The following is a 25,249-nucleotide window of genomic DNA, read 5'->3' as shown; positions in this document are numbered from 1 at the left end:
AACCCTGTGCTGCCTCGGCCACCTCACTTTTCAGGGAATGCAGCCCAGTTTCTTTCCTATCAAACCCCAAAACCATAATACATGTCTGGTAATTCCCATGCCAAAGCTACAAACTACATCCAATACCAGGGTATCTGTTCACATGACACTGCACGACTGTCATGAACCCAGCCAGGACACCACAACCTACAGAGGAGGTTCTAAGAGGCTCCAGATTAAACACAGCTCGGCTCTGTCTATGAAAACAAGCCCATAGATAAGCCAGCTCTGACTTTCACCAGGAAAAGCAGGTCCCTGCGCATTCCTGCTAGCACCTTCCAGATCCTTCCTAATCCTCATTTTTGAGAGGAAGACTGACAGGATCACAGAGATAAAAATGCCTGTGGAACAGAAGGTGATCTGACCATGCCACACTCAAACCCCAGTTACACTCAGCACAAAGCACTTCAGGGTCTCCGTCTTTAACACCCTTGAGTGAAGACTGGAAGAGAAAGCTTGATCTTCAACCCCATCCTTAGTGTGGCAGGCAACTCTAAGAGAGATCTTTGACAAGAGCTGTGTCTTGGCCAGCCCACAAAACAATTTAGAACATGTATAAACCTCCAGAAGACAGTTTAAGAATAGCCTCTGAATGCAGACAGAAATGGCAATTATTAATTTTCTAAATAGAAATCTGACTACTTGAGCCTTATTTAAAAGTGTGCCTGTCTCTATAATTACACAGCCTTAATTTGTTTTCTTTACTACACAATAAATAAGGTGTGCACAATTACCTTCTGCAAATACAAGGCAGTGCTTCCTGACTAGCTGACTGAGTACGCAGCCACCCAGGAAAGCATTTAGAGGAAATCACAGTCTCTTAAGTGTCTGCTTCCCAATAAAGTGGGACTCAGGCACCACAGATGTCAACTTGCCTAACTCTAGGCACAACCTGCTGGGAACCTACTCTCTCACATGCACAGCTCTACTATCCCACAGCCAGCAAAGCTGGACACTCTGGCCAGCAGTAATGAGTCCTGTCCTCTCCTGTGCACGGTGAAGCTGAGCTGTCCTGGGGACTTCCCCGCACCTAACAGGGAATGTGATAATGTTGTACTCTTCCCCACAAGGCACTACAACAAACTCTCTTTAATATTCCTCTGCCTGTTTTCATGATAGGTGTAGGAACTTGATATCCTCATGACTTGTAAACCTTCATCAAATTCAAATAAACTGTCCAAAGCATTCCAGTGTTATTAAAATGACAGAGCATGAAAGACTTTCCTCAATAAGCTGTGCTAAACACAGAGACATAGTAAATATGTATTCAGATGGTTTTTATGTCTCAAATTTAGAACCGTATCATCCTAAAGTTTTCTTGTACCATCTTCAAGCCAATGGACATTTTCTGTCAAGAGCAAACATTTTCCACATTCACTTGCATCACCTGATAACACTAACTTCCACAAATCTTGGCTGCACGGGCTGTTTTCCACAGCCTAGACCTACTGGTCCTCCCATCCAGTGCACAGTGTTCTCCAGGACCTTCTTCGTATTAACCAAAGGCTGTCAAAGCTGCACAAAAATGGGACCAAGAACACACCAATGCAACTTTGTCCAGTGAGAAGACTTCCAGTGAGAGAACAAAATGACACTGGATGATATCCAGTTTCAATCGGACCCACATCCATACCCATTCAACATCCAGCCAGCACTTGTGCTAGAAGGTTTTAACTGCCTCAACCCAATTCCAAGCAGAAGAGGCAGATCCATGTTGCAAAACCCACTGTTATATTTTGGAGCAATTGCCTCTGTAGCAGTGATAGGCTTCACAGCACCGACGATCAGACAAGCCATGGAGTCCTAACTCTCCTCATTCAAGGAGAGGGAAGAGGGAACCAAAGCTATTTCTAGATCCACATGTCTGGTTCCCCATCACCCACTACTTCTCCACTGATTAGGCTGGCCTCAAGCCCCTTACACTTACACAGCTAATTTCAAACCTTAAAGAGCAGTCATGACCCTGCCAGGCTGTACTTTGGAGCACTTTGAGGTCTAACACTTGGACAGCTGAATGCTGAAAACCCCCCTTCATGGTTTTCTCTCCTTTCTTCCCTGACTCTGGGATGCGGAAGGGGGAAAAAACTGAAGACAAACTTCATCCAGAACCATCATCTTAAACCCCCACAAACCTGAGCTTCTGCAATTAGAGCTGGGATAAGTGATCTGCTTGTGATTGCACAGCTGGGGTCTGAAGACAAGCGTGTGCACAGAGGAAGGGCCAGAAATAGAAGTTGCTGGGAGAAGGCAGAGCTATCTGGCCCATCTGAGAGGAGGAAACCTTGATGAAAGGCACTGGGAGAAAAGCTTCAGCAGGAGGCTGGGATTTAACCCCGCATGGGGAAGGAGAGGGAAAAAAACAGCTTTTGAGTCCTCACAATTTGTACACGAGCTTCACGTGGAAAAATGCCTGCCACTGCTCAGACCCAGCATGTAGCACCCTGCAAAGGTCCAGCCCAGGGTCCCCACCACCCTGTGCCAGCCTTCCCTGGCAGTGAAAACTCTGTCATGTATTAGACACATTTGACATCTTATTGACTCCACTCCACCTGCAACCATCCAAACAGCCAGCAAAGTAAAACCAGAGAGCAGCAGCAATAACGTGTAGCAGTAACTCAACAAGCCTTAAGCACACCATCCCATCGTCCCCAGCCCCGCACCCATCCAGCTGCAGCCAGCCCTGCCACAAGGGGATTGGGACAGTATCCCTTGCCCCTGCTAGCTACTGTACATGGTTACAGCAGCCCAAGACTTACAGCAGAGTGACATTTCCATTAATCCTTTTATCCCTGGCTCCTACGTGCAGCGGCTGCAGAAAATGTCAGGCCTTCAGCAAGCCAAGCTCCCCTGGAGGCAGCAGCTGCAGAGCAGCCAAGGAGACACACCGATGCACTTGCACGGTGTCATGGCCACAGAGTGGACCCCAGCTGGCATCAGGTGCTTGCCAGGTTGTGCAAAAGCCTTGGGAGCCACCTCGCTCCACCCATCAGGGAAAAAAAATCCCAGAAAAATCAGTCGGACTGCAAGGGAGCAGCAGCACTGTGGTCCAAGAGCCTCTGGGGAGCAGAAGGGAGCCACCGTCCCCCAAAAGCACCAGGGCTCCATCCCCAGGTGCCCAGCATCCGCCGTGAGGAGCATCCACCTTGCAAACATCCACTCTCCAAGGAACAGTATCAAAACCCACTGGCGAACACTAACCAAATAATATACTTACTTGCCTCGAGCTTCAAAAGGCAAGAAAAGCAAGATGTTAAGAACATGATCAATCTTACATGGACCAAGCAGTAAACAAACACATATTTCATCACCACATACAAACCTTAACTCTTGACACAAGATGGATGTGGGTTTTTTTTCCAATCTCAAAAGTAATCTCAAAAGACAAAAACAAACACTTTTGGAAAAAGCAGCAGCAATTGCACGTGTACACATTAACAACACATTCAGCCTCAAAACGAGCCTACACGGCCTTCTAAACTCCTACGACATCCTAATTAATTTCATCAAGAATCAAATGTTATTCATTTTATCTGCTAGATACATAAACAGCAACTGCACAATTGACAAACAACATCCCCTTCCCCCCCAAAAAAAAAGGAAATCAATTGAAAGAGGTATTCTGAGAGAACTCTACCTAGTAACAACCAACTACAGAAAACAAATGCTGCAAGTCAAAATAATAAAGTGCAGAAATCAGGAAAATCCCAATGGTCAGCATTAAGAAGGGTTTATTACAACGGAGTAGCACTTCTCTAAACTCAAAAAGTCTCCATGCTTGTTCACAATGCCCTTAACTATTCATGCCCTTTGGTACTGCAGATCTCCTATTTAGTAAGTACTTTACCGTCACTTAGCAACTGTAACTGGTTTTCCAAAAAGGAAGCTTTTGGGGTTTTTCAGTTCACATCATCTCTGAGCAGACATCAAAAGACAAATCTATCCTGCTCTGTAGGTCACACCTATCTCCCTCCACCAGGAACATGCCTGCATGCATCTGCAGACTCAAACAGATGTGCACTATGGCCATTTTTCATGAAAGAAGCCACTATCATTGGTTTCCAAAAAGCAGGATACACACACTTTCCATCCAGCCCATCAGCTCATGCCCAAGGTCAGGGCCTCTCACCAAGCCCTTTTCACCTTTTAGATCTATACTGGAGCTGAGAGGGGTTTCATCTCTGACACAGTCACTTTGACAAGATATTTCAAGCACCTTGCACACTGGCCTGAAATTCAGGCTTTCCTTTATCGCCTTGGGAAAAGTAAATACATATCTATCCAGAAAAGAAATCAGTGCCCTTGGCCTCAAGGATGGGGGAATTCCCCAGGAGATGTACCTGGTGGCTAACGATGCCCCAGCAGCTGGACAATTATGCAATGTCCCATGATAACAGGCCTCCAGTCTCTCTGGCACAAAGCATCCCTACGCCAGGCTCGCTGCAGACACCAGTTTAAGAAGTCCATAATTAGGAGCAGAGCTGGCAGTCCTACGCCACAACCCCTTCATGCTGGAAAAGTATCTGTTTAACAGCTAATGAGTGGGGCAGGCTCCGGCAGTGTGCTGGGGCATGCGGCCACCCCCAGAACTCTGCAGAAAGGGAAACGTGCATCAGCCACAGCAAGGCTGCTAACAATGCAAGCACTCGTTAGAGCGGCAGCTGAAGCTGGGACAGACACTGAAACCCATCAGCTGCCCTGCAGGAGCTCACCCCATCCTGCATCAGGGCTCACTGCCTTTCCCTGCACCTTCACTTTTAACTTTTACCCCCTTTACCATCTCTCCCAGCCTCTCCCCATCAGCATCCCCCTCCCCTCCCATTGCTCTTCCAACAGGCACTTTGGGGACCCACAGAGAGTAGAGGGAAAAGGGGGCAGGAGCTGCCGGCACTCACATGTAGCGCAGGTGAGGGTTCTTGGCAAAGGCGCGTGGCTGGATGTTTCGTAGTCCTGAGTTCCTGATTGTCCTGCAAAGAGATGCAGAAGGGCAGCGATGGAGTCCAGGGTGATGACTGCTCTAAAACCTTGCATTCAGCACCTGAAGTGTACTAGGAGCCCTGCGGTGCCCCCCCACCAGAGGCACATGTCTCCCCAGACAGCCTCTATGAGTTACAAAGAGGAAATTGGGATTTTCAGCTTCATCTGATATGGTGAGAGCAAAGCCTCAGCTCAGAGCAGCTGCTGAGCAAGACTCTCTCCCCACATCCACGAGGCTTGCTGCAGTGGTCTGGAGCATCTCCTGCTCCTCTCTCCTGCCTCCACCTTCATGAGCAGCACTGCCTGGCCCCACAGCAAACCTAACCCCCAGCACCACTATCTCCGCTCCCTCAAACCCAAGAGGAAACCTTTCTGCTTATCATTAATGATAGGGAGGGGTGTATTTTGCACGGGAAGTTATGAACATTGAAGGGAGAGTCCTCTTCCCACCCTGTTTTGAAGCAGGCACTATGACCAAGGTTTATTAACATCTGCTGCAGACAAAAGTGCACCTGACTTCATTGCTGCATTCTTAGGTGAGATGAGAACAGCAACCAGCCTGCTTACAAGGTGCGTGCAGCTTGCTGGGGTCTGGTTATCGACTTCTCAGCAATGTACACCTCTCCTCCAGCCTGCAGGCAAGTTATACCCAACAAAAATCCCAGCAAAACACATTAGCAGAGTCTCCAGTTAACCCTGAGCAACATTGTGCATCTCTCACAAGCAGCACCCAGGAGGCGTTGCTCCCAGCTCCGGGAGGATGCAAGAGGGGGAATTAAGAGATTGGCTGGCATCATCACGTGGCCAGGCTTCCCATGCACTTGGGAAGTCCCTTCAATCTCAGGGACCTCAGTTTCCCCTGCATGACACACAGAGTTGACCTCTCCTAGCGCTTGGAGGGTCGTGCAGGGAGATGCAACTCCTTTATCATGCGGTACCACTGTGATGGTGACTGCACTAAATGAGGACCAACAGCCCAGCAGTGAAGGATCAGCAGAGACAGCTGGAATTTTGCATTATGGGGCTGAAATGAGTCAGAACAACGCACAAGCCCAGAACCAGAACAGCGGGGGAGAAGAGGTCAGGGCTGATGTGTGCTGACAAAGCTGTCAGGAGCTAGCAATCTTCCTTCTCACAGAGCCAGCAAGGACCAAAAAGCACTTCATCTCCATTTTGTGGAGTCTCATTGCAAAATTCAGCAGAGCCAGTAGCTTAAACAGGCTCTGAACACCACAGTGTGGAGACTGTGGAAGTTGGGAAGCCACAACCCTTTGCTGGAAGGGGCTGCCCAGTGCTGTTCTCCTCCCCAACACACGGGACATACTCACAGCCTCTGGAGTCCCGTGTACAGCTCCATGTCAACAGCATTCAGCGTCTGCAAGTTCTTCCAGTTCTCTATGTGTCTGTGGAGAATAAGGAAAGGTTCAGCTGTGGCACCACCAGATGATTACTCTGCCCGGGCAGGGAATGGCACACAGAGGGAGTTTCTCATGCCATAACACCCAGCCCCACTCTGTTTTCCCAGCATTTTGGAAAAGACAAATAATGTGATTTTACACATGGAATGTGCAACTGCACCAGTGAACATCCTTGCCCAATTCATTGCCCTTCTCTGCACCTCACTGCACATATCAGTGAAATAAAGACACAATCGAGAAGGCTCATGCAAAAGGAGTGAAAGCAAATAAAACCTCTCGACAAAAACTTAGGGCTTAAATGGAAAAAAAATGTAGTTCTATATTTACCCAGTCTCTTAGTGAGGTGGACAAACAGTGTCCTAGTCTTTCTTGGCTAGAAATTCTGCAGGCAGGAGAGCACCAAACTTAGTTTGGAAACTGTGCCTTTATTATAAATTCCTCAGTCACCCGGGGCACTCTGGCAGGTATGTTATAGAGAACAAAACCAGAAATAGATCTGTCACCGTGGGAGCATTATTCAGTAAATATTAGAGCCCGAGGAAGGTGACAGATCAACAGCCCCAGAGAATGGGGTCCCCTGTTATTGGCAGCACAGGAGTGATGCTGGCAGCAGCGTGACCAGCTGGCTGCAGCCACTGGCCTCTGCTAACAAGCTGCAGTGCTGCATGGTGGGGAAGGAGCTCAGTCATCCCCCAGGCAGTCCCTGGCCAATTCAGGCTTTCTCCCAGATTAAACTTGGACACTCTCCCACCAGAAAGCACAAATATATTCAAGAGGGTCTTTGCTGGGGAGCAGGTGGAGGTGTTCCTCTCAAAGCAAACCAAGAGGGGGGAAAACATCTGGCTGGTCCCCTTAGACAATATGCGAAAGAAGACCAACTTCAAAGGTTATGAACACGTGCACCCAAGCTCACATCTGCCTTGATGCAATAGTTGGCTTTGGACTTGGCCCTGGAGAGGGGAAACATTTCCAAGTGATGCAGGGTTGGGGTGATAAGCCAACACTGAAAACTATCCCGTGATCCTATGATTCTAGACAAGAAGTTTTCAGGACCCCGCGTGATGGTCCGGAGGGTAAGTAAGAAGAAGAGGGACCTTTGACCACTTCCAGAACAGTCACAGGGGTCACAAGTTCCTCCTCCAGCACTTGCTACGCCTTGTGCTTGCATAAGAACAGATGAATTAGCGTGACAGAAGTATACAGACCTATTTGAACCCTAGCCCAAACACCATCCAGCTCAAGGAAGAAAAATACAAAGCCTGGACTAAATCTAAACATGTTTCTCTGCTCTCACCATGCAGATCCAAGAAAAGCAGAGACCCGCAAGAGTCACCTCTGCTTTCCACATGTTCCATAATTGTCTGCATACCCGGAGGGGTTAGAGTAAGGACACAGCATAAGCTCCCAACCGGCTGCTGCATGACAGTGTAAGTTACGGTTCATCCTCAATGACCTGCTCATCAGCTTGGATTGCCTGTGTCCCAGACAGAATGAGAAACAGGACATTATTATAGCCATTTCGTATTGCCTGCCAACATCTAAGGTCCCTGTGAACACTTGCAGAACAAAACTCAGACTGGAGGAGTCAGTTGAGAGATCCGATGGCTCACTGAAACCCTTCCAAGACAGAGCAGGGCTGTGAGTTCAGGTCCTGAGCCACAAGATTGCCAAACTGAGCAAGGCTAGAAGCACAAGTTGAAGACATTTCCCATCTGCAACTCCTACAAACCAAAAGAGGGGGTCCACCAAGAGAAAGAGCAAACATGGGAAGAAGCAGGATGCTGTGGGTTTATCACCAGGGCATGCTGAGGCTACAGCATCCAAGCAGTGACCTTTGGGGAGGGGTGGAGCAGCCCTGTGCCAGGAGCTACAGAGCAACCACAGCTGGGAAGGAGGCAGCAGCCAGATTGGCTCTTGGTTTATTGATCATGTTCACTAAAAAAAGTCAAGGTTATTTTTAACCTGACACTCAAAGCCATGTGGGCAGCACTCTAAAAGAGACAGAAAAAGACAGGAGCTTGTTCCCAACAACATGTACAGGCATGACTTTCTGATGACTCAGCACTGGGGTACAGAGGTCTTGAGGGCCCCCATAGCCAAGCCTCCCCAGAAGTGACATCACACTAGACCGTAAAAACAACTCCACAACCTGTGTTCCAGCCTTCCAAATGAAGCCCACGAGCTTCCTGAGCCAGATATGCTTTGATACGTTATTTATCATAGACACACTACACCCATAAAGTGAGAGACAAGAGAAGCAGCAAGTGGAAATAAATACATACACACACACTTACATATAGAATAATCCCCCAACCCAGCAGCTGCTTTACATAGAGTGCACAGGAAAATAGCATCATCTTGAATTAAGTGCACAGGTCAGCAAGGGACTTTCAGTCCTTTAAGCTACACAGACACTTCTCTTCTCAGGGACTCCCAGAAATGGCTTTTCCCCTTTTTTCTCTCTGATTTTTCAGCTTAACAGGAGTTGCACCCTTGCTCCTAGAAGTGGCAAATCAGCCTTGGTTCACAGGCACCTCAAAGATACACTAGGAAGACAATTTGCGGTTCCCTATTGTTTTGGAAAGACTAGCATAACTTTGCACAGGCTGGGTTCGCCTGAATCCTGTTTAAAAACAAAACAGAAATGTATCTTATTATGAAAGCTCACGGAGTCAAGCTGTGATTGCAAAATTGGCAGTGGTTGCACAGGAAAGCAAACCAACCAAGCAAAGAAACTCCACCCCTAACGCTTAAGTCCCTCTTCACGTCCTTCAGTATCTCAACTAGCTCCCCCTCTTTTCCTTCCAGCATTTTACTTGCCCTAGAATTCTTACATCCTCCCAATTGCTGTTGAAGACTGAGACCTTCCCTTCTCCTCTGCCTCGGTTCATTAACCTGGCAGGAACACAGGTGCTGGGTTCACGCCAAATACAGATGTGACAACTCCCAGCCCTGCCCTGGTCTCTGCAATCAGGCATTGAGGTATGAATTACAGTCAGTGGGTTACTCCCTCCTCTCTGTAAATGTCTCTAAATATATATTCCTGTGGCATTCCTCAGTTATTACTAAGGTAAGCCGCTCTTCTGCAAGACACAGTAGCTTCAAGACCAATACCATACTTCACAAATCCTGCAGTGCTCACCATATCCACCTAGACTTGTTTCCAACTTCTAATTGAGACCATATGAGCCGCGTCACTAACACAGATGAGATTGCTCTCTTTTTTCCGTGTGGGGGGGACGGGACAGGACAGACAACACACAGTGTGTTGTTTAAATACTCGCTTCTTTCTCATACCTGTTGTCCGTTTGGAGGGCCCTGGTAGCCCCAAGTCTCCTTGCTCTGCAGCGCTACCTTTACTGATCAAAGTCCACCTTAGGAGTAGTTAGGGATCTGCCCTCCCAACTCAGACTGAAACTTTGCACCAGAACTCCCCTGCTCTTCTCATTTCTTACCCACAAGCATTTTACATTCACTTTCTCTTGCATCAAAACTGTCTTCACTTAATCAGCTCTTATCCTTTCCTGGCATTTCCTCCTCCTTCCTTTACAAGCAGGAGCCAGACCCACCCAGCTATCATAAGTTACACAAGGCCAGCTCTTCTAAGGCAGTGCGTCTGTACCAAGCAGTGAAGTGCAAGGCAAATTGTCTCAAGTGCCTTGAAGAGATACTAACTCAAGTCCCAGAAGCGATGCAGATATATCGCTCAGGCAGAGTCCTGCTGGCAAGGTTATTGTGTTTCTGGTTTCAGACCCCGCACGACCGGCACTGACACTTTGGGACCTGTGCAAGAAGGACCACTGTGGTAGACACTGTACTAGAAAACAGCGCTCTGTTTTCTTCATCAGCTTATTTAAGTCTCTTTTTCTTGAATAAGAGTCAGTGAAAACACAGAGTGGTCTCCAGGAGGTCTCGCCTGTATAACAGCACAAGGAACTCCCCAGTTACACTGGAAACACCCTGACTTGCAGCCTGAGATCACACTGGCTTTTTTCACAGCCCCATCAGCCTGGTGGCTTGTTTTTACCCCCTAACTGAGCATTATACAAAGCACTTCCATCCACCAGGTTGTTTCCAACTGACATGATTTCCTGGCTGGCAGTAAAAGCCCCATTACACCCCTATTTGTATTCATCCCACTTTGCATTACAGACTCTCTCTTGGTTTTGCTACTGCAGCTCTTCCCCGTGGCCATCCTCACCCCACCTTGTGTTTCCACAGCCCCAGCACCGTGCCAGAAGCAAAGCTCATAAGCATGCTCTTGCCTTTTGTGCCAGTGTCCTCCACAAAAGCAGAAGCCAACACAATCTCCAAGGAACTTTGCTGAGCCTTATTTCCTTTTTCAACACCTTCCACCACCGCTTCTCTATTATCTTTACCTACAACAGCTGAGCTATTGTAGGTGTGTCTTCTCCAGAAAAACTAACCACTTATGATGTAATGCAGTGCCATATTAACCTCTCACCACAAAGTCATCTCTGCTGAGGATATTAGTTACTTTTCCAAAGCAAGATACGAGATTAGCCTGACAAAAGGTAACTTCAGGAGGCCAGCTCTGCATCGTATCTCAGCCTCCATGTACCTACAGCCATGCCTTTACAACTTATCGAAAGCCTTGTAGACCACTGAAGTCAGACCAATGGCCAATCCACAGCTTGCGTGCTGTGTCCCAGTTAATAGAAAACTTGTGAAGCATGAAGCCCTGTTTGCCAGCTCCACAGCTCACAGGCATCATGTCTCACTCACAGATCCCAGGTCACCCTGTGAAGGCCAGTAAGGCAGCAGATGTCTTTGCCCCCACATCACACAGAGAGATATCAGCGATCTTGTTGGCCATGTGGTCATCAAGTCACAGGGTTTAGCTTTCAGCTGGTCTCCAGAAGCACCAGGACCTTGCCCCACTTGCTGGAAGGGGACCGGTAGCCACTGACCCTGTAGGAACGATGGTTCCTTTCATTCCCAGAAGGACACCACGCAAGGTGGTGTTTGACAACACCGGCTGGTGTCACATTCTTGAGACCGCACAGCAAGCCTGCACAGCTCCACATGCTCCCCTTATAGCCCAGGGCCAATACAGCAAGGGAGACTCGAATATCCACTGATTTAAACACAGTCAGGGTTATTTTGTCCCACATGCATGATGCGGAGGTGAAAAACAGCTCTTATGCCAATTTACCAAGTGATTAGCTTGAGGCTACTTTATGTGTCTGGCCTTCCTTCACCCTCCTCATACAACAAGGATAATATTTATCTAATCTCTCTCAGCTTTTCAAGCGCTGCGGTCAATAGCTAAAAAAGGCACTTGATAAGTGCCAAGTATTATATAGCATGTGCACACACATGCTACCCAAATCTATATCTAGCCCAGACCAGAGGGGAGCAACTTTTCATCAGGATGCCATCAGCTCCGTTCACTGCCAGAGCAGATGACACATCCCTGTTAGAGCCATGCCGTGCAAGTGCCACTGCGTGTGTTTGGATGCTGGGCAGTGAATAAATTGCTCACCAGCAAGCAGGCAGCATGCCGACACACACACACAATTATATATATTTATGTATACATATATATAGAGGAAAGGCAAGCAAAGCATTCGACTCATCTCTGTTGCAGAGCAACAGGAAAATTGATTCATCATCCAGGCATATTATACCTCACGATCCAGACAGAAGCATTGGCTTTCAATTACCTGATATGTTTAGCATTATAAACAAACCTCCTGGCATGCCAGCTCCAGACCATGCTAATACTAATCTGATTGCAGGGGAGGAATAAAGGGAAGGCATCTCTTAAAGCCCTTGACCAGTAAGACCTGCCTCCTCCAAGCAGAGGTGCTGCAGATGTTGATGTGAAGCCTTGGAGGCTGGCAAACCCATGGCAGTGGTGCAGGTCCTGCACCCCAGGGCAAAGCACAGCCATGGTGGGGACTGCCAGCTCATTTTATTCATCCCTCGCACCCCACGCAGGGCTGAGGAAGCCATAAAGGAACCGGCCATCTTTCACAGTATTATAAGGCACTTATCGCATACATTTAATAACCAGAGGCACGAAGGACTTGATTCCCTCAATATGGAAGTTATAAAAGTGAATTGGTAACTGAGCATTAAAGGCAAGTGCAGTTGGATAAAGACTTATGAGGGCAATGTTTTCCCCATTTAAAGCATGGGCTTCCCCTTCCCAAAAGTGCATGGAAAAGTCCCCCAACAGTGGATAACTTTGCATCATTAAAAATAATTTGAGGTCAGTGGGGAAAGGAGGGGGGGGGGGGGGGGGGGAAGGGGGCAGAGAAAGCTAATCCAGCTTTGTAGAAACAATTATGAGCATAACCTCACAGTGTAATTGTGATTCGTCAAGGTAATGATCATAAAACACATCACTGCAACGCAGCTCCCTCTGCACTAGCAGATCTGCTCCTCTTGCCAAGGCCATGTAGGGGTACGTGGGTGCTGCAGAGGACGTGTGGGGGATGCACCCAGTCCCCATCCCATGGCCCTAGCCACATCCAACCCAATGATCCAAACCAGGCCATTCCAGAAAGGCTGGGCAAAGGAAAAATACCCCGATGTCTCCAGCTGGGGAGGGCATAGAAGTGATACAGCCATGCACGAGCCACTGCAGTGTGGTGTCTCAACACTTTTTCTGGAGAAACTCAACTGCTACACACAAGCAACTCACAGGCACAAGGCATTCAGAGGAGAGGACTCCCCTGCAGGACACCTTTCAGATGAGCCCAGACAAGCCTCATGCTCATCCTGACATCATCTGCCTGGCCCTAGGCTGGCTAGCAGCAACCACTAGGTGCAGAAGACCTGCTAGAGCTGCATTATCTAACAAGATTGCCATAGAGACACCCTACTGTAGAAGATACCCTGCGAAACAGCTTTAAGCTCTGCTGAAACACATGTTTTTTCCAGACATTGCATTCCATAAGGATGCATAGAAGCTGTACCTAAAGGAGAAGGAAAGTGCACGCACTTAAACAGTCAGCAGTGCAAACATGACCAATACCTCACGCTTTACTTTTGTCCCCGAGGACACGAGCCCCTCTCAGGCACAGAGTGCACTGTGTCCCGTGTTTGTGCATTCACCTGTTTTCCTTCTACGATCCCCCCAAGCCTCCAGCTCACCCCAGGACAGCCTCCACACCCTGGACCAGCTCCGGCTGGTGACTTATGAAGCAGAGAGCATCACTTCCAGGGACAATGTGTCAGTATTACTAGAGGACAGCAGGCTGCCTGGACCCAGCACGGACAGATTGCTGCAGCACACAGGAAGCAGTATGTTCCCATTATCGCACACTACATCCAAGGTTTTTCAACACAGGAAGAGCTATGCCCAGTCGCTCGCTTTCAGAAAGGAAGAAATAGGTGCAAGTGGGACAGCAGAGCTGAAGAAGTGCTGTGGGCAGCAGTGCAACTGCCCACCACAACAAATACCCTCCTTAATATCCCATCACTATTACTCAGCTAGTGCTGGGAGAAAGCAGCCCAAGGGGGTCCCAAGCAAGAACTGAGGTAGGTATCCAAAATCATTCCAGTGCTGAAGAAACTTCATTTATCAGAGATGAGCAACAGTGCAAAAGATTCAGAAGGAAACTACCAAGGGCTGCAACATCGGCACGGGGAGCAGGGTTGGGACAGTGCCCATCAACCCCACTGCATACAGGCTGGGCTCCTGGCTCAGCCCAAGCTCCCTGCCCACCACTTCGGCACCTCCCAACTGCTGCAGGCTCCCTCTCCAACTCTTTCTTATTTATTGCCTATCACTATCTGACCCCTGCACAGTCTCAGACACTATCTGAAGTGAGAGAGCACAAGATGGGATGAACAGTTTAGTCCTGCAGACATGGACATAAATACACAAATGCAACCACCTTGGGGTGAAGCATCAGCAAGAGCAAGAGCTCACCTCCTGCCTACATCATGATCTGTAGCTTGCTCCCCTTTTCCTGTGGATAGCAGACTCAGAAATGATATTTGCCCAAAAGGGCATTTCTTTCATTGCTCTCCAGCAGTCCTCTGTGCCCAGAGAGGGGCTTCCCACCGTTAGGCACAGACCTGGGGTACAGGAGCAGAGGCTGCTGCTCAGGATCACTAATGTCAACCTGCACGTGTCTAATCACACTGCATCTCCAAAACAGCTGTGCAGCCAGCTGGGACAAGAGGACAATCCAAGGGCAGAAAAAAAATTCCCCTGGGAGTTTTACACCAAGCACAAACCTCAAGGTGAGGCAGCACCCTTTGCTGTACAGGACGCAGGAGACCAAAAGAGCTTCCATTTTTTGGCAGCTCCCCAGGCACTTGCCATGCCAAAGGAAAGGATGCTTTTATCCATATGATTTCATACACAGTGAGAGCCAGCAGTGTGCAGCATTTTGTGGTCTTTAAAGATCAAACGGCATTTTATAGAGGAAGCAGCACGCTGGTCAAAATCGCCTTCAGTAATCATATTCTGCCTTATTAAACCCTCCCTACAACTTCAAACTGAAGGTCAGATTCCCTCACACTCCCATCTCTGAACAGGTCTGGGGCTTTTCAGAAATTAAAATATGTATATATATATCTAAATTAATACAGGCAGACAGAGCTGCCAAGCTCTGCTCCGAAGGCAGCTGTGTTTCTCTCCTGGAGAACACAGTGCCTACACACATTAGCAAGACAAGGTACTGGATCACTAGAGCTCAGTTTGGCAGGAGTTAACTCTTGGTACAGAGCAGTGCCAAAGAGCCTGTGGCAGAAAGTAGCCCCCCAAAAAGGCATAGGGCCCTGGTGATGGTCAGGACGATGTCCTGATAGAGCATATCAGCTCAGCTAGGACCCAAAGGGGAGCACTGCCAGCCACGTGCACGCATTGCACTTCACGCTGTGCTTGAAGACAGGAAAATGGATGGAGGAGGAAAAGGAGAAAATAAAATCTCCCGAGAACTGGCTGTTACTGTGATACACAGTGCTGGGAATGAGGAGGCAGGAGCGAGAGTCCAGCAAGAGCAGGCGTGAGAGCCAGGGATGGGGCTGCACAAGCACTCTGGTGGGAGGGGGCTGAGGTCCTTAACCAAGACCCGCTGCCTTTCCTGGCACTGCCCACTGCCACCCACCCACATAAACCCACAAGCACACTTTCTAAAACCACAGCCTCCACAAGAGTTTAAATTCAGGAGCTTTCTACATCCACATCAGCTCCACCTCAAATCCTGTTTCAATGTAGTCACACATTTTTGGTCAGATCATTTCCACTGCGCCCGTGGGCTGGATCCCAAAATCGGCACGAAAACCAGAGCTTGGAGCTGCGAACCACGGGTGCCAAAGGGTCCCTCTGCTTCTGCACGGATATGACTATTTAGCAGCTGAATCCAGCATCCTCCCTCAGTCCCCCAGCCCACTTTATCCTCCTCTGCTCCCCCGCAGCTCCACTACCCCCATAGCGCGGGTCATCCCATTTCTAGCTTTCCCACACACCCCGAACGCCAGGAAAGCCGCTGCCCAAGTGAGGAGAGGGGAGAGCCAATCTTTCTTGGACTCAGATTCCGCTCCCACGAAGCGTTTGTTTTCCCAAATGGCTCCCAAGGAGCCTGAACTTTGATCCTCCAGCATTTTGGCTCCTCAGATGTTTATGAAGCTTGAACAAGTGGGCAGCAATGCCCAGCTGGGCTGGACACAGGCCAGGCTCCCAGCCGCTCCGCTCAGGATGGCCACGGGCAGAGCAGCTTCAACCTGCAAGGAGACTTGCCAGGGTCCCTGTTACCTCCATGGCATGGCAGATCTGCCTGCCCTGCCTGCCGCCTGCTCCCTGCAAAGCCAAAAGACCAGGCAAGTTCTCCAAGGAGTTTATTTTGAGACAACCGTCACAACACCCCCAGGCTTGTATCTGCATTCAAATAAATCACAGCCAGCTCTGCCCACCCACCCTAGCAGCGATGGAGGGGGTCCTCCATCACCCACAAGAAGGGCTCAGTCGCCTATCCCCAGCCAGGAAAAGAAAACCTCCCCCCCCTTTTTTATTCCCCCTCCAAGCTTTTCCTACAAGAGGGACAAACACTGGCTTGCTCTTATTGCAGAGGTGTAAGAGCAGAAGCATCACTCAGGAGCAGGGGGATGTACACATTAAGATATGGTGACTCAGAGCTCTAGGCTTCCCGGGACAGCAGGTATTTTGTGGAAAGTCAGCTGGCTCTGAAAAGGAAAAGGTAACTAGCACGCCTATAAACATGACACAGGCAGGAGCAGGCAGCGAAGGGAAGAAAGGAGAGCAGGGAGGGAACAGACACTTTAAAAGCTCCTCTCCCAGAGCTCTACTTTGTTCATATAAACGTGAAAAAAAAAAAAAGCACCTTAGAAAAATGTTACAGGAGAAGACACTCTGACAACCAGAGACACTACTAACCAGGCTGTTGTGTTTGAGCTGATCCAGCTACGCAAACAGCAAACCTGGGGACGGTTTCTATCCCATATCGCAGCCCAGTCTACCGTTCCTCTAGAGAAAGGCATAACCGAATTATGGACAAGCCCCTCCTCACCCAACACCTCAACACAGAGCAGCACTTCAAAACCAGTCCCTCCAACCAAGCCCCTGCCCTTCGCTCCCCATGGGCACCTCCTTCACCAGGGCCAAAGGTGGGATGAAACCCTTGAGCTCACACTATCCAAACACACTGCTGTTGAGCTGTGCTGGCTGTTAAGCAAATACATTTTGCTTTTCACCAGGAGCAAGGCAAGAGCACACAATCCAAATTACTGAAGCTTGGCCAAAACAGGGCAACTCATTAACCCAGCACTGACATCCCCACCATTTGCTAGCAGGATTCTCCTCACACCATTTGAAGATGTTCTTCATCACCGGGGCTTGGGAGTTTGCACAGATGTTTAAGGCCGCAGTGGTGAGAAGCAATGACATCCAGGCCCAGCCAGGCCATGGCAGCCCACACGTGCCCCTCTCCACAGCCCAAGGCCACATCCCCTCGTATGAGACGTGAGCATAGAGATGACGAGCCTGATAGCTTGGTGCTCCTGAAAACGAGCCTCCTATTTCTGAAGCATTCGCAGGCTGGCATTAAACTGACAGGTATAAAACCCTCACAGGAGCACTTGAGGAATCCAAAGGTCCCACTCAGTTGTATTTGCAGAGAGGCAGCGAGCGAGGAAGCCAGGCTACACCTCCTGACAGCACCTGCCCTTTCACCACTTGGGTTGAAGATGTACTTAACAGGACACATGTCTTTTTGGCGCTGTTTAGAGTCACGGAGCAATTTCAAAGCCAGAAAGCAGATCATCAGACAAAGTCCTTCCAGGGAGATTTTTGTTGTTGGTTTTTTGGGTTTTGTTTTGTTTTAAAGAGTCACTCAAACTTTGTTTCTGCTCCTGGGCAGCTGGAAGAGCCAGAAGGGTCCCAGCACCAGCCCAGCCTCAGAGCAAACTGCATGAGCCCAGAGGGTTATCAGTGAAAGGAAGCTCGTTCTGCATAAAGAATACAGACATTGTCTGCCGCCAGCCCCAGGCAGCCCTCCGGGGAACAGGCTGGCTCACTCGCAGCCTGCAGCAGCTGGGGCCCAAGAGCCCACACCACCGGCCAGGCTGGGGCTTACTGGGGATGGCAGCTGGCAGGGGACAGCCCTCCTGCACGCTGGCTCCTTCTCCCTCTGTGGATATGGCAGTGGGACAGAGAAGGGCTGCCTCCATCCTCCCTCCTCCTCTGCAGCAAGAGCGCTGGACCAGGTGTCACCAACCTACACTGTTGGTACCAACTCACAAATACAGCCTCACCCATGGCCTTGCACCAAGCTTGTGGGATGCCCACCAGCCCCTGAGCCAGCTTCAAGCTCAGCAGGCAGTCAGCAGACCTGCCTGAAGCCCCACTGGTGGCTCCCAAACCAAAGCCAACATCAAACCACAGATAAGCCCCAACAGCTCTGGGTCAAGCTGCTCTCCTGCTGCAATGCCAAGGCTCAGATTCAGCCTCTGGGACAGGACACACAGTGTCACCGTGCCAGACTTGTGCCCATCACTGCATTCCCAAAGCTTTCTGCCCCAAAAACATAATTTACAGCCCTTCTAGCTATTTCTCCCTTTCCCAGTAAGGACAGGAGGCAGTGGAGAAGGAAACAGGATGAGGACAGAGGGGAGGGCAGAGCCCAGAGCCAGAGCAACACTGGGATGCTCCAAGGCCAGAAGCTGCCCCCCTCTCCCCTGCAGGAAAGCAGGGGCAGGTGAAAGGCATCTCCAGCTCCCACCTGAGCTGACACAGCCCCCAGCACCACAGGATTTGCCTCACCCCCAACAAGAACAGCAATGCCACCAGCTTAGAAAATCACCCTGTGCATCGGCAGCTGCAGCTGGGTTGTTTTTGGTTTTTCACATCTTTCCCCTATCTCCCCTTTGAAAAATCCTGTAGTTGCTATGGAAATAGTCTCATCAGTATGGGTGGAGCATAGCAGTACCAACCAAAACTCCCTGTGGCTCCCAGTTGACACCAGTGCCTAGGAACTGGCAGCACTGGAGGCTATCCCAAGCTGCACAGGGGAAACCCTGAGCTTAAAGCAGTGCTTGGCACCAACAGGTGAGGGAGACCCATCTGGTAGTCAAGGGCAGGGACTTGCAACTCACCCAGGGATAAACCAGGGATGAAAAAATTGAGACATCCTCACACTGGCTAAGGGATGAGAGGGTTATAAACAGCAAAAAGCTGCAATCTGCCCCAGTGATACCCTCACTGCAAGCAGAAGGTGGCCACAGACGAGGATAGCAGGAGCAGAGCTGAGCTTTGTCAGTGGCCCTGCGTTCAATGTACCCCTCCAGGGAGGTTTCTGACGTCTTCTTTGTACTCTTACATCTGATACAAAGTTAATAAGCAAGGAGGGTGCAAACAACAACCATCAAGTGCTGTGAAGAGGATTGGAGAGCAGAGCAAGAATCTTTCCCATCCGGCAAAGAGACCAGCGTGTTGGGCAATTGGTACATGCCCCAACGGACACATTTCACCCACTGAGTCACTTCCTCCCATCCAAAAGCCACAGCTGCAGAACATTCAGATTTTACACTGTGAGCTGATTCCTTGCTGAAGACACCAGCAGGATCTTTGCAGGCAAAGCATCATCCTTTATCACTAGAGCTTGGAACAAGGTCCACAGGCACCGGAGACCAGCTGAGTGGGAAATGCATCTTCTCCATGGGAGCGGACAGCAGGCCAGCAGTGATCGGTGCACACAGAGAAGCTACTGTCATATTTGCAGACGTAACACATCTGTCATTAACCCTGGATTTAGGGTAAGTGCTAGGGACCCCCATCTCCATCACCCCACCCAGCTGGGAGAGAGGGAGGATGTGACACCCCTGCCACCAGCGTGGACACCTCCTGCCTCCGGCCATGCCAAGTAGCTCTCTTCAGCCTGTCCATCACCTTGTCACCAGCTGCAGCCCCTGACAAATGGCAACTCCTCTAGCAATGACAGCAGGAGGCTCTCCCAGCTGCAGGATGCAAATACAGGTCTCTGCCACTACTGAGGGCTGTTCCCAGCCATCTGCAACCTGAGATCACTTCACAAATGGCAGTTTAACCCTCATGCAACCTGGTGCCATGGTAATGAACTTCTGAGCTGTGTGGTGGACAGTCACATCACCAAACCCTTGTCAGCACTCATCATGGACCACCACGCATGAAACTCCTTTCACAGCACCACTACATGCTTGCAAATGAGCACGCTACAGATGTTTTCCCAGGCATTTTTCTCCTGGATCGGGATTCCTACATTCAATCCTGATGCCACCATGCAAATTTCACCAAACTTCACCATCCTTCCCCACCAGCCCTACACGAAGCTGCCAGGGCTGTCACACAGCACCTTCATGTTCTGTCTCCTGCCTGCAAAGGGGAAGCATATTGGCAGCATCACCACAGCACCATGAAGCACTAGGGCACATCCACTGGGCTGAGACATTACTGGTGCCAGGACGCATCAGAGCACAGCACAGAGCACTGCTGGACCCTGTCAGTCCTTACAGGTGCACAACCCTAAGTAAAGGTCTAAACAACAATTTGCATCATCAAACTGCAAAGGGCACATCTATCTCAGGAGCCATTTGCACCTCCAGTCTTCTCGGGTGCCAAATGCTCTCTCAAAAGGATGCACTCAAAAGAGAAGGATGGGCTTGAACCCAAGCTTGGTCAGAGATGCTGTAAACAGGAGCCTGCACTCCAGCAACTGTCCTTTCCTATCCAGATTTAAGAAGTTTAAGACCTAAAACATAAAATAGAAGCCAAAATTCTTCCCACCCCCACCATTTTGTCCCATGCCTGGGGAACACGCAGTCTCTCTTGCTCCCTGCTGGCAGAAATCTCATCACACCAGCTCAAAACGTTTTGCTCCATGGTTTTGGGGAGCTGTTAGAGGAAGGTAACCAAGAAAACAACTTATCCTTCATCATACAGCAAACCCCTCAGGATGCTTTAAGCATCCCAACATTCACCTTTTCACCATCTTTACCCTAACTCAGGGGTCCCCATCAAAACCTCAGCAGCAGGGATGCTTTGGCAAGGCCGGGTCAGCCCTGGGGGTGCTGATACAAGGCAGCAGAGCAACGTTTCGGGTCCTGCTCCCGGGTGCACCCCAGCCGCACCCCATGACACCCATCAGAGAGCTGCTGGCTGCGCCCATTGCCTGCGTAGCAATACAGCGCCTCAAATAAAAACTCCCCACAGCCAACACAGCGAATAAGATTACAACAAATATAAACTAATGATACAGCTGTCAAGATAGATTAGGCTGCACAGTGTAAAAAATTGCAGGGCTGTTTAGTCACAACAATATAAGATTAATTTATCAATACAGCTTATGTGGCACTAGAGAGATAGCAAATTGAATAAGTGAATCTTTTCTACACCTTGCACAAGAAGGAAGTCTCAGACCCTATGGGCGTGCAAGTCTTGATGCCGGTGAGAATCCGCAGGCTGGGATCACCCTGGTGGGACCAGGGTTTTTGATTTGATACAGCCCAGAGGGGTCTGCACCCCCATCCCTGCATGGGGGATGGACACACATGCCACCTGCACTCTCCAACAGCTGCCCATCCTTCTGCAGTACTATACTGGAGAGGGATGCTGCTAAATCAAGACATCCAGAAGCTACAGGCAGGAACTTCCCAGACCCCTTTTCACAAGCTCCTCTAAGTCCACTGTTACAAGACTCAAGCCGCTTGTGTTGCCTCACCTTTAAGTTCTGTCCCAGTTACAGTGTGTGCGTGTTTTGGTGTACACAGCAATCAGAGGCAGTGATCCGCTGTGCTAACACATGCAAAAATATGCACAGCCACCTCCACCCTTTGGGGCTAAGCCCTGGCTGACACAGGCAAGCTTGCTGACCTGAAAACAACTCTCAAAGAGCACCCAAAAAGCAAGACTCCAACACACAGATCCTTAGGAGACGCTTCCCTATTCATCCTGCAGCTTCTGCCCAAAGACTACAACATCCCCGGCGGGCCTGTATCATTTCAGATCTCTCATATGTTGCCATCTGTGGGTTAAAAATGTGCAAGTAAATAAATAGCTGCAGCGATAATGAGCCAAGGTTTCGATCTGTGAAGGTGAGAGCACAGCGGCAGCCGCCGATACGAAGGAAGCGCCCGTTTCTATAAATATTGAAATCCGGTAATTATCATCATTAGAACTAGTTGTGATTTAGCCGTAGCTCAATCCCAACAAGTAAGAATGGCATTTATTTGCCACAATTAGAACAGCTAAAAATACCTCCCAAACCTTTCCTGGTTCAGCCCCATCCTGCCACACCCCCAGCAGGCTCAGCCTTGGGCAGGGAGCAATGTGAAGGTGAGGATCACCTGAAGGACCATGGGGAGGGGGCATGAAGAAAACATGTGCTCACCCAAGGAGACCAGGACACCAACACAAGGTCACCCCATCTTCCAGGAGTACTTCCCAGCTCCACTCCATGGCTTTCTCCCTAACTCTGAATCAGCCCACCTAACGCCTGCACCACAACGCTGGCTCACTGGTGCAAGGTAGCTGCTCCGTAAGCAAAGTAATGTTCCCGTTAGCAAGCTGCCTTTCCCATACCAGAAGTTTCTTCGCATTTGTGTCAAAAGGCACAGATTTGCTTTAAAAGGCAAACGGAAAGGCCCAGCTCACCCAACCCATCCTGCTGACAGCAGTGGGCAACAGCCCTGGCAGCACTCAACTGACCTGAAAGAGTCATTGCTGATGGACACACGCGTTTCCTCACCTCGTGGGAACTGTAAAGTTATGTCATGAGCCTCCACACACCCAGTATCTCTTCCAGGCCCCAAACAAGTGCTGAAAACCTTCAAGAGCTTAGCATGCCAGCCAGACACCTTCATAGCTGAATTTGCTGGAAGACTTCATCCTTCCTGACTTCTATGGACAGGGCTCAACCCCTTGTATAAAATCCTGTGAGGGGCATCAAGCTATCCTGTCCTACCTCTGCAAGGTGACCAGGGAGCCACCACCTCTCCACAAGCCTTTAAACATGACGGGACTCAGCCATCCTCCCTTGGGGACACACTCCAGCTGTCACCAGCAGTTTCCCAGCCTTTTCCCTGATGATAAATAAATGCATGTGGGGTGCAGATAGATATTGCAGGATACAGCACCTCAAGGCAGCTACAACCAACTCTCAGCTTCCCACGCAAGCCCGCAGCCCAGGAAAATCCCCCATCTACTGCCCAAATCACCCAGGGTTGTCTTCTCGTGCTTGTTCCAAGACTCAAGATTTTCCCCGAGGAAACGTGCCCAGCTCCCCCTATCAGGGATGTTCTTTCTGACAGTCACGGTGAATATTTTCCCCTGCTTATTCGATAATATCTGGAAAGGGCCGTGAAATGGGCAGCTTAGCGATTCTCCGCTGCGCGGGGGCGAAAGCACTGAGGTGCTTGCTGCCAGGTCTCAGAACCAGCCCAAATATTCATCCTGGCCCCACGGGCTACCACCTGCTCCTCCCTGAAACGCCTCTGGCCCTGGGACTTTCTCAGCCCCCAGCCTGCCTCCAAGGGTAATTTGACCCCTCCAATGGCTTTTTTTTTTCCCCCCCTTGCTTGCTTCTGAGCTGTTTCCAGTTTGTCAATATTCCTGTAATAAGGTGCCTCAAACTGAGGCCACGTTCCTGGGGTTGTTTATTATTTTAGGGGTTTTCTGTTGGTTTTGAGGGTTTTTTTAATAAGACAAGACAGTTTGTAGCTCTGCTCCCACAGCTGCCCCTCTCCCCAAACACAGTCCATCACTATTTGTTTAGGGCCCTAAGCCAGTTTTCAGTCCATTTGGCAGCATCATATCCAAAGCAAACTGAACTAATTTTAAGAGTAAGATTTGGCGAGACACTATATCAAATGCTTTGCTAAATCCAAATATATTAGGATTTCCACGTTCTGCTCAGCCACTAATTTTGTGATTCCATCAAAAAGAAAAAGCAATCAGGTTTGTCTGGCAAGATTTATTCTTTCTAAATCCTGCTGTTATTGCTCATGCTTTCCTTATCCTCTAGTGCTTCACTTTCTTAATACTGCAGGACTGGAAGCATTTGCTGGGAATTTATTTTTGCTATTTATATGGATTTTGAAAATCTGCCTCTGCTCTCCTCCGCTGCCCCCTGCCTTCCCACTGCTGTTAGCATCCCTGTGCTGCCACTGTACACATCTCCTCCTCCATCCTCCTCCCAAAGCCAGAGCATAACAGTATCATAAGCCCAGTGTTAATGTACAGCTGGTCTCAGACACAAGATACAGAAGAAAAACTAATACAAGAAAAAAAAAAAAAGTATTTTGGCAGCAGGGGAAAGGTCTAAAGGAAACACCCAGCTGGGTCAAGCCCAGGTCCATTGCAGAGCACTGCCAGCAGTGTGAGCAGTTAATATGAATGCCTGAATCAGCCATCGGGGAGCATCACCTCGTTTTTCTTGCAACTCTCCTGGCAATCACCCTCCGGGTGATCAGGCAGAGTTGAGCCACAAATGATAGCAGACAGTGCCTTTCCAGAGGACACACACATGGTGGGTCAGGGCCAGCATGTCTATAAACCAAACCCTGAACCTCTCGGGTGGCTGAGGAGCTCCTCCAGGCTTGGGGCTTGCAGAGAGGTCAGAAAAGGCTGCGCTCCCTTGCCCTAGGCTGGCACCCCAGCTTCCCACTCATACCTTGGGGATTTGAGGCACACAGAAAGTCACATCACAAGACACTCAGATCTCCTGCAGCGTTTTCCTCCACAGGGAGCCAAGCAGAAGTCTCTAAACCCTGTGCACACACAGCAGCTTTGCAGACAGCACCATTCCAAAACACTCCAGTGACCCCATCCTGGCTCTGATTGTGCATCTTCTGCTGTGTGCTCCACTGACATCCTTGGGAGTGAGGCAGAGCTGCTCATGCAATTCAGGGTAATGCTCATTCCTGCTCATTAGGAGGAAAAAGGCAGCTGTGATGGAACATAATAAGTTTCTGCTTACTAAGTCCTTGGACACAGAAAGGCTCAGTATTCTGCACACCAAATAACACCCTGTCTGGGTGCCAGGTGTGTGTGCACCCTCAAGACACCCTGTCCAGCCACAGCAAAGCAGCAGTACTACCAGCTCAGATCAAGGCTGAGCCACCCACACAGGCCAAGAGACCAGCTCTAGCCACGGCTTTTCCCACAATGACACAGGCACCTCCTCCTGCACACCCTGGCACAGCCCAGCGTGCCCAGACTGAGCAGCAAGGCTGGGGTTACAGACAACACAGCTCACAACACTGAGCTGATGCCCCCACGCTTGGCTTCCGACACCTCTCCTGGGTCAGGTCTCTGCCAGACCCCTTGCCTCAGCTCCTACATGCTG

At 49.6% G+C, this 25,249-nt stretch overlaps 1 protein-coding gene across 5 annotated transcripts in view; it reads right to left on the bottom strand.

The window, feature by feature from the left end:
* The window catches only part of NTRK3 (neurotrophic receptor tyrosine kinase 3), a 215,758-nt gene that overhangs the window by 175,522 nt on the left and 14,987 nt on the right, over positions 1 to 25,249 (bottom strand). For all 5 annotated transcript variants that reach the window (XM_074917204.1, XM_074917203.1, XM_074917205.1 and 2 more), the window contains exons 2-3: positions 6,342 to 6,416; positions 4,932 to 5,003 (exon numbers count right to left, since the gene is read on the bottom strand). In XM_074917204.1, coding sequence (XP_074773305.1) covers positions 4,932 to 5,003; positions 6,342 to 6,416 — 147 coding nt within the window. The remainder of the gene's footprint in view (positions 1 to 4,931; positions 5,004 to 6,341; positions 6,417 to 25,249) is intronic.

This window comes from Athene noctua, chromosome 13 (assembly GCF_965140245.1).
Source record: "Athene noctua chromosome 13, bAthNoc1.hap1.1, whole genome shotgun sequence".
Lineage (NCBI taxonomy): Eukaryota > Metazoa > Chordata > Aves > Strigiformes > Strigidae > Athene > Athene noctua.
This window is presented reverse-complemented; position numbering and strand designations above follow the sequence as displayed.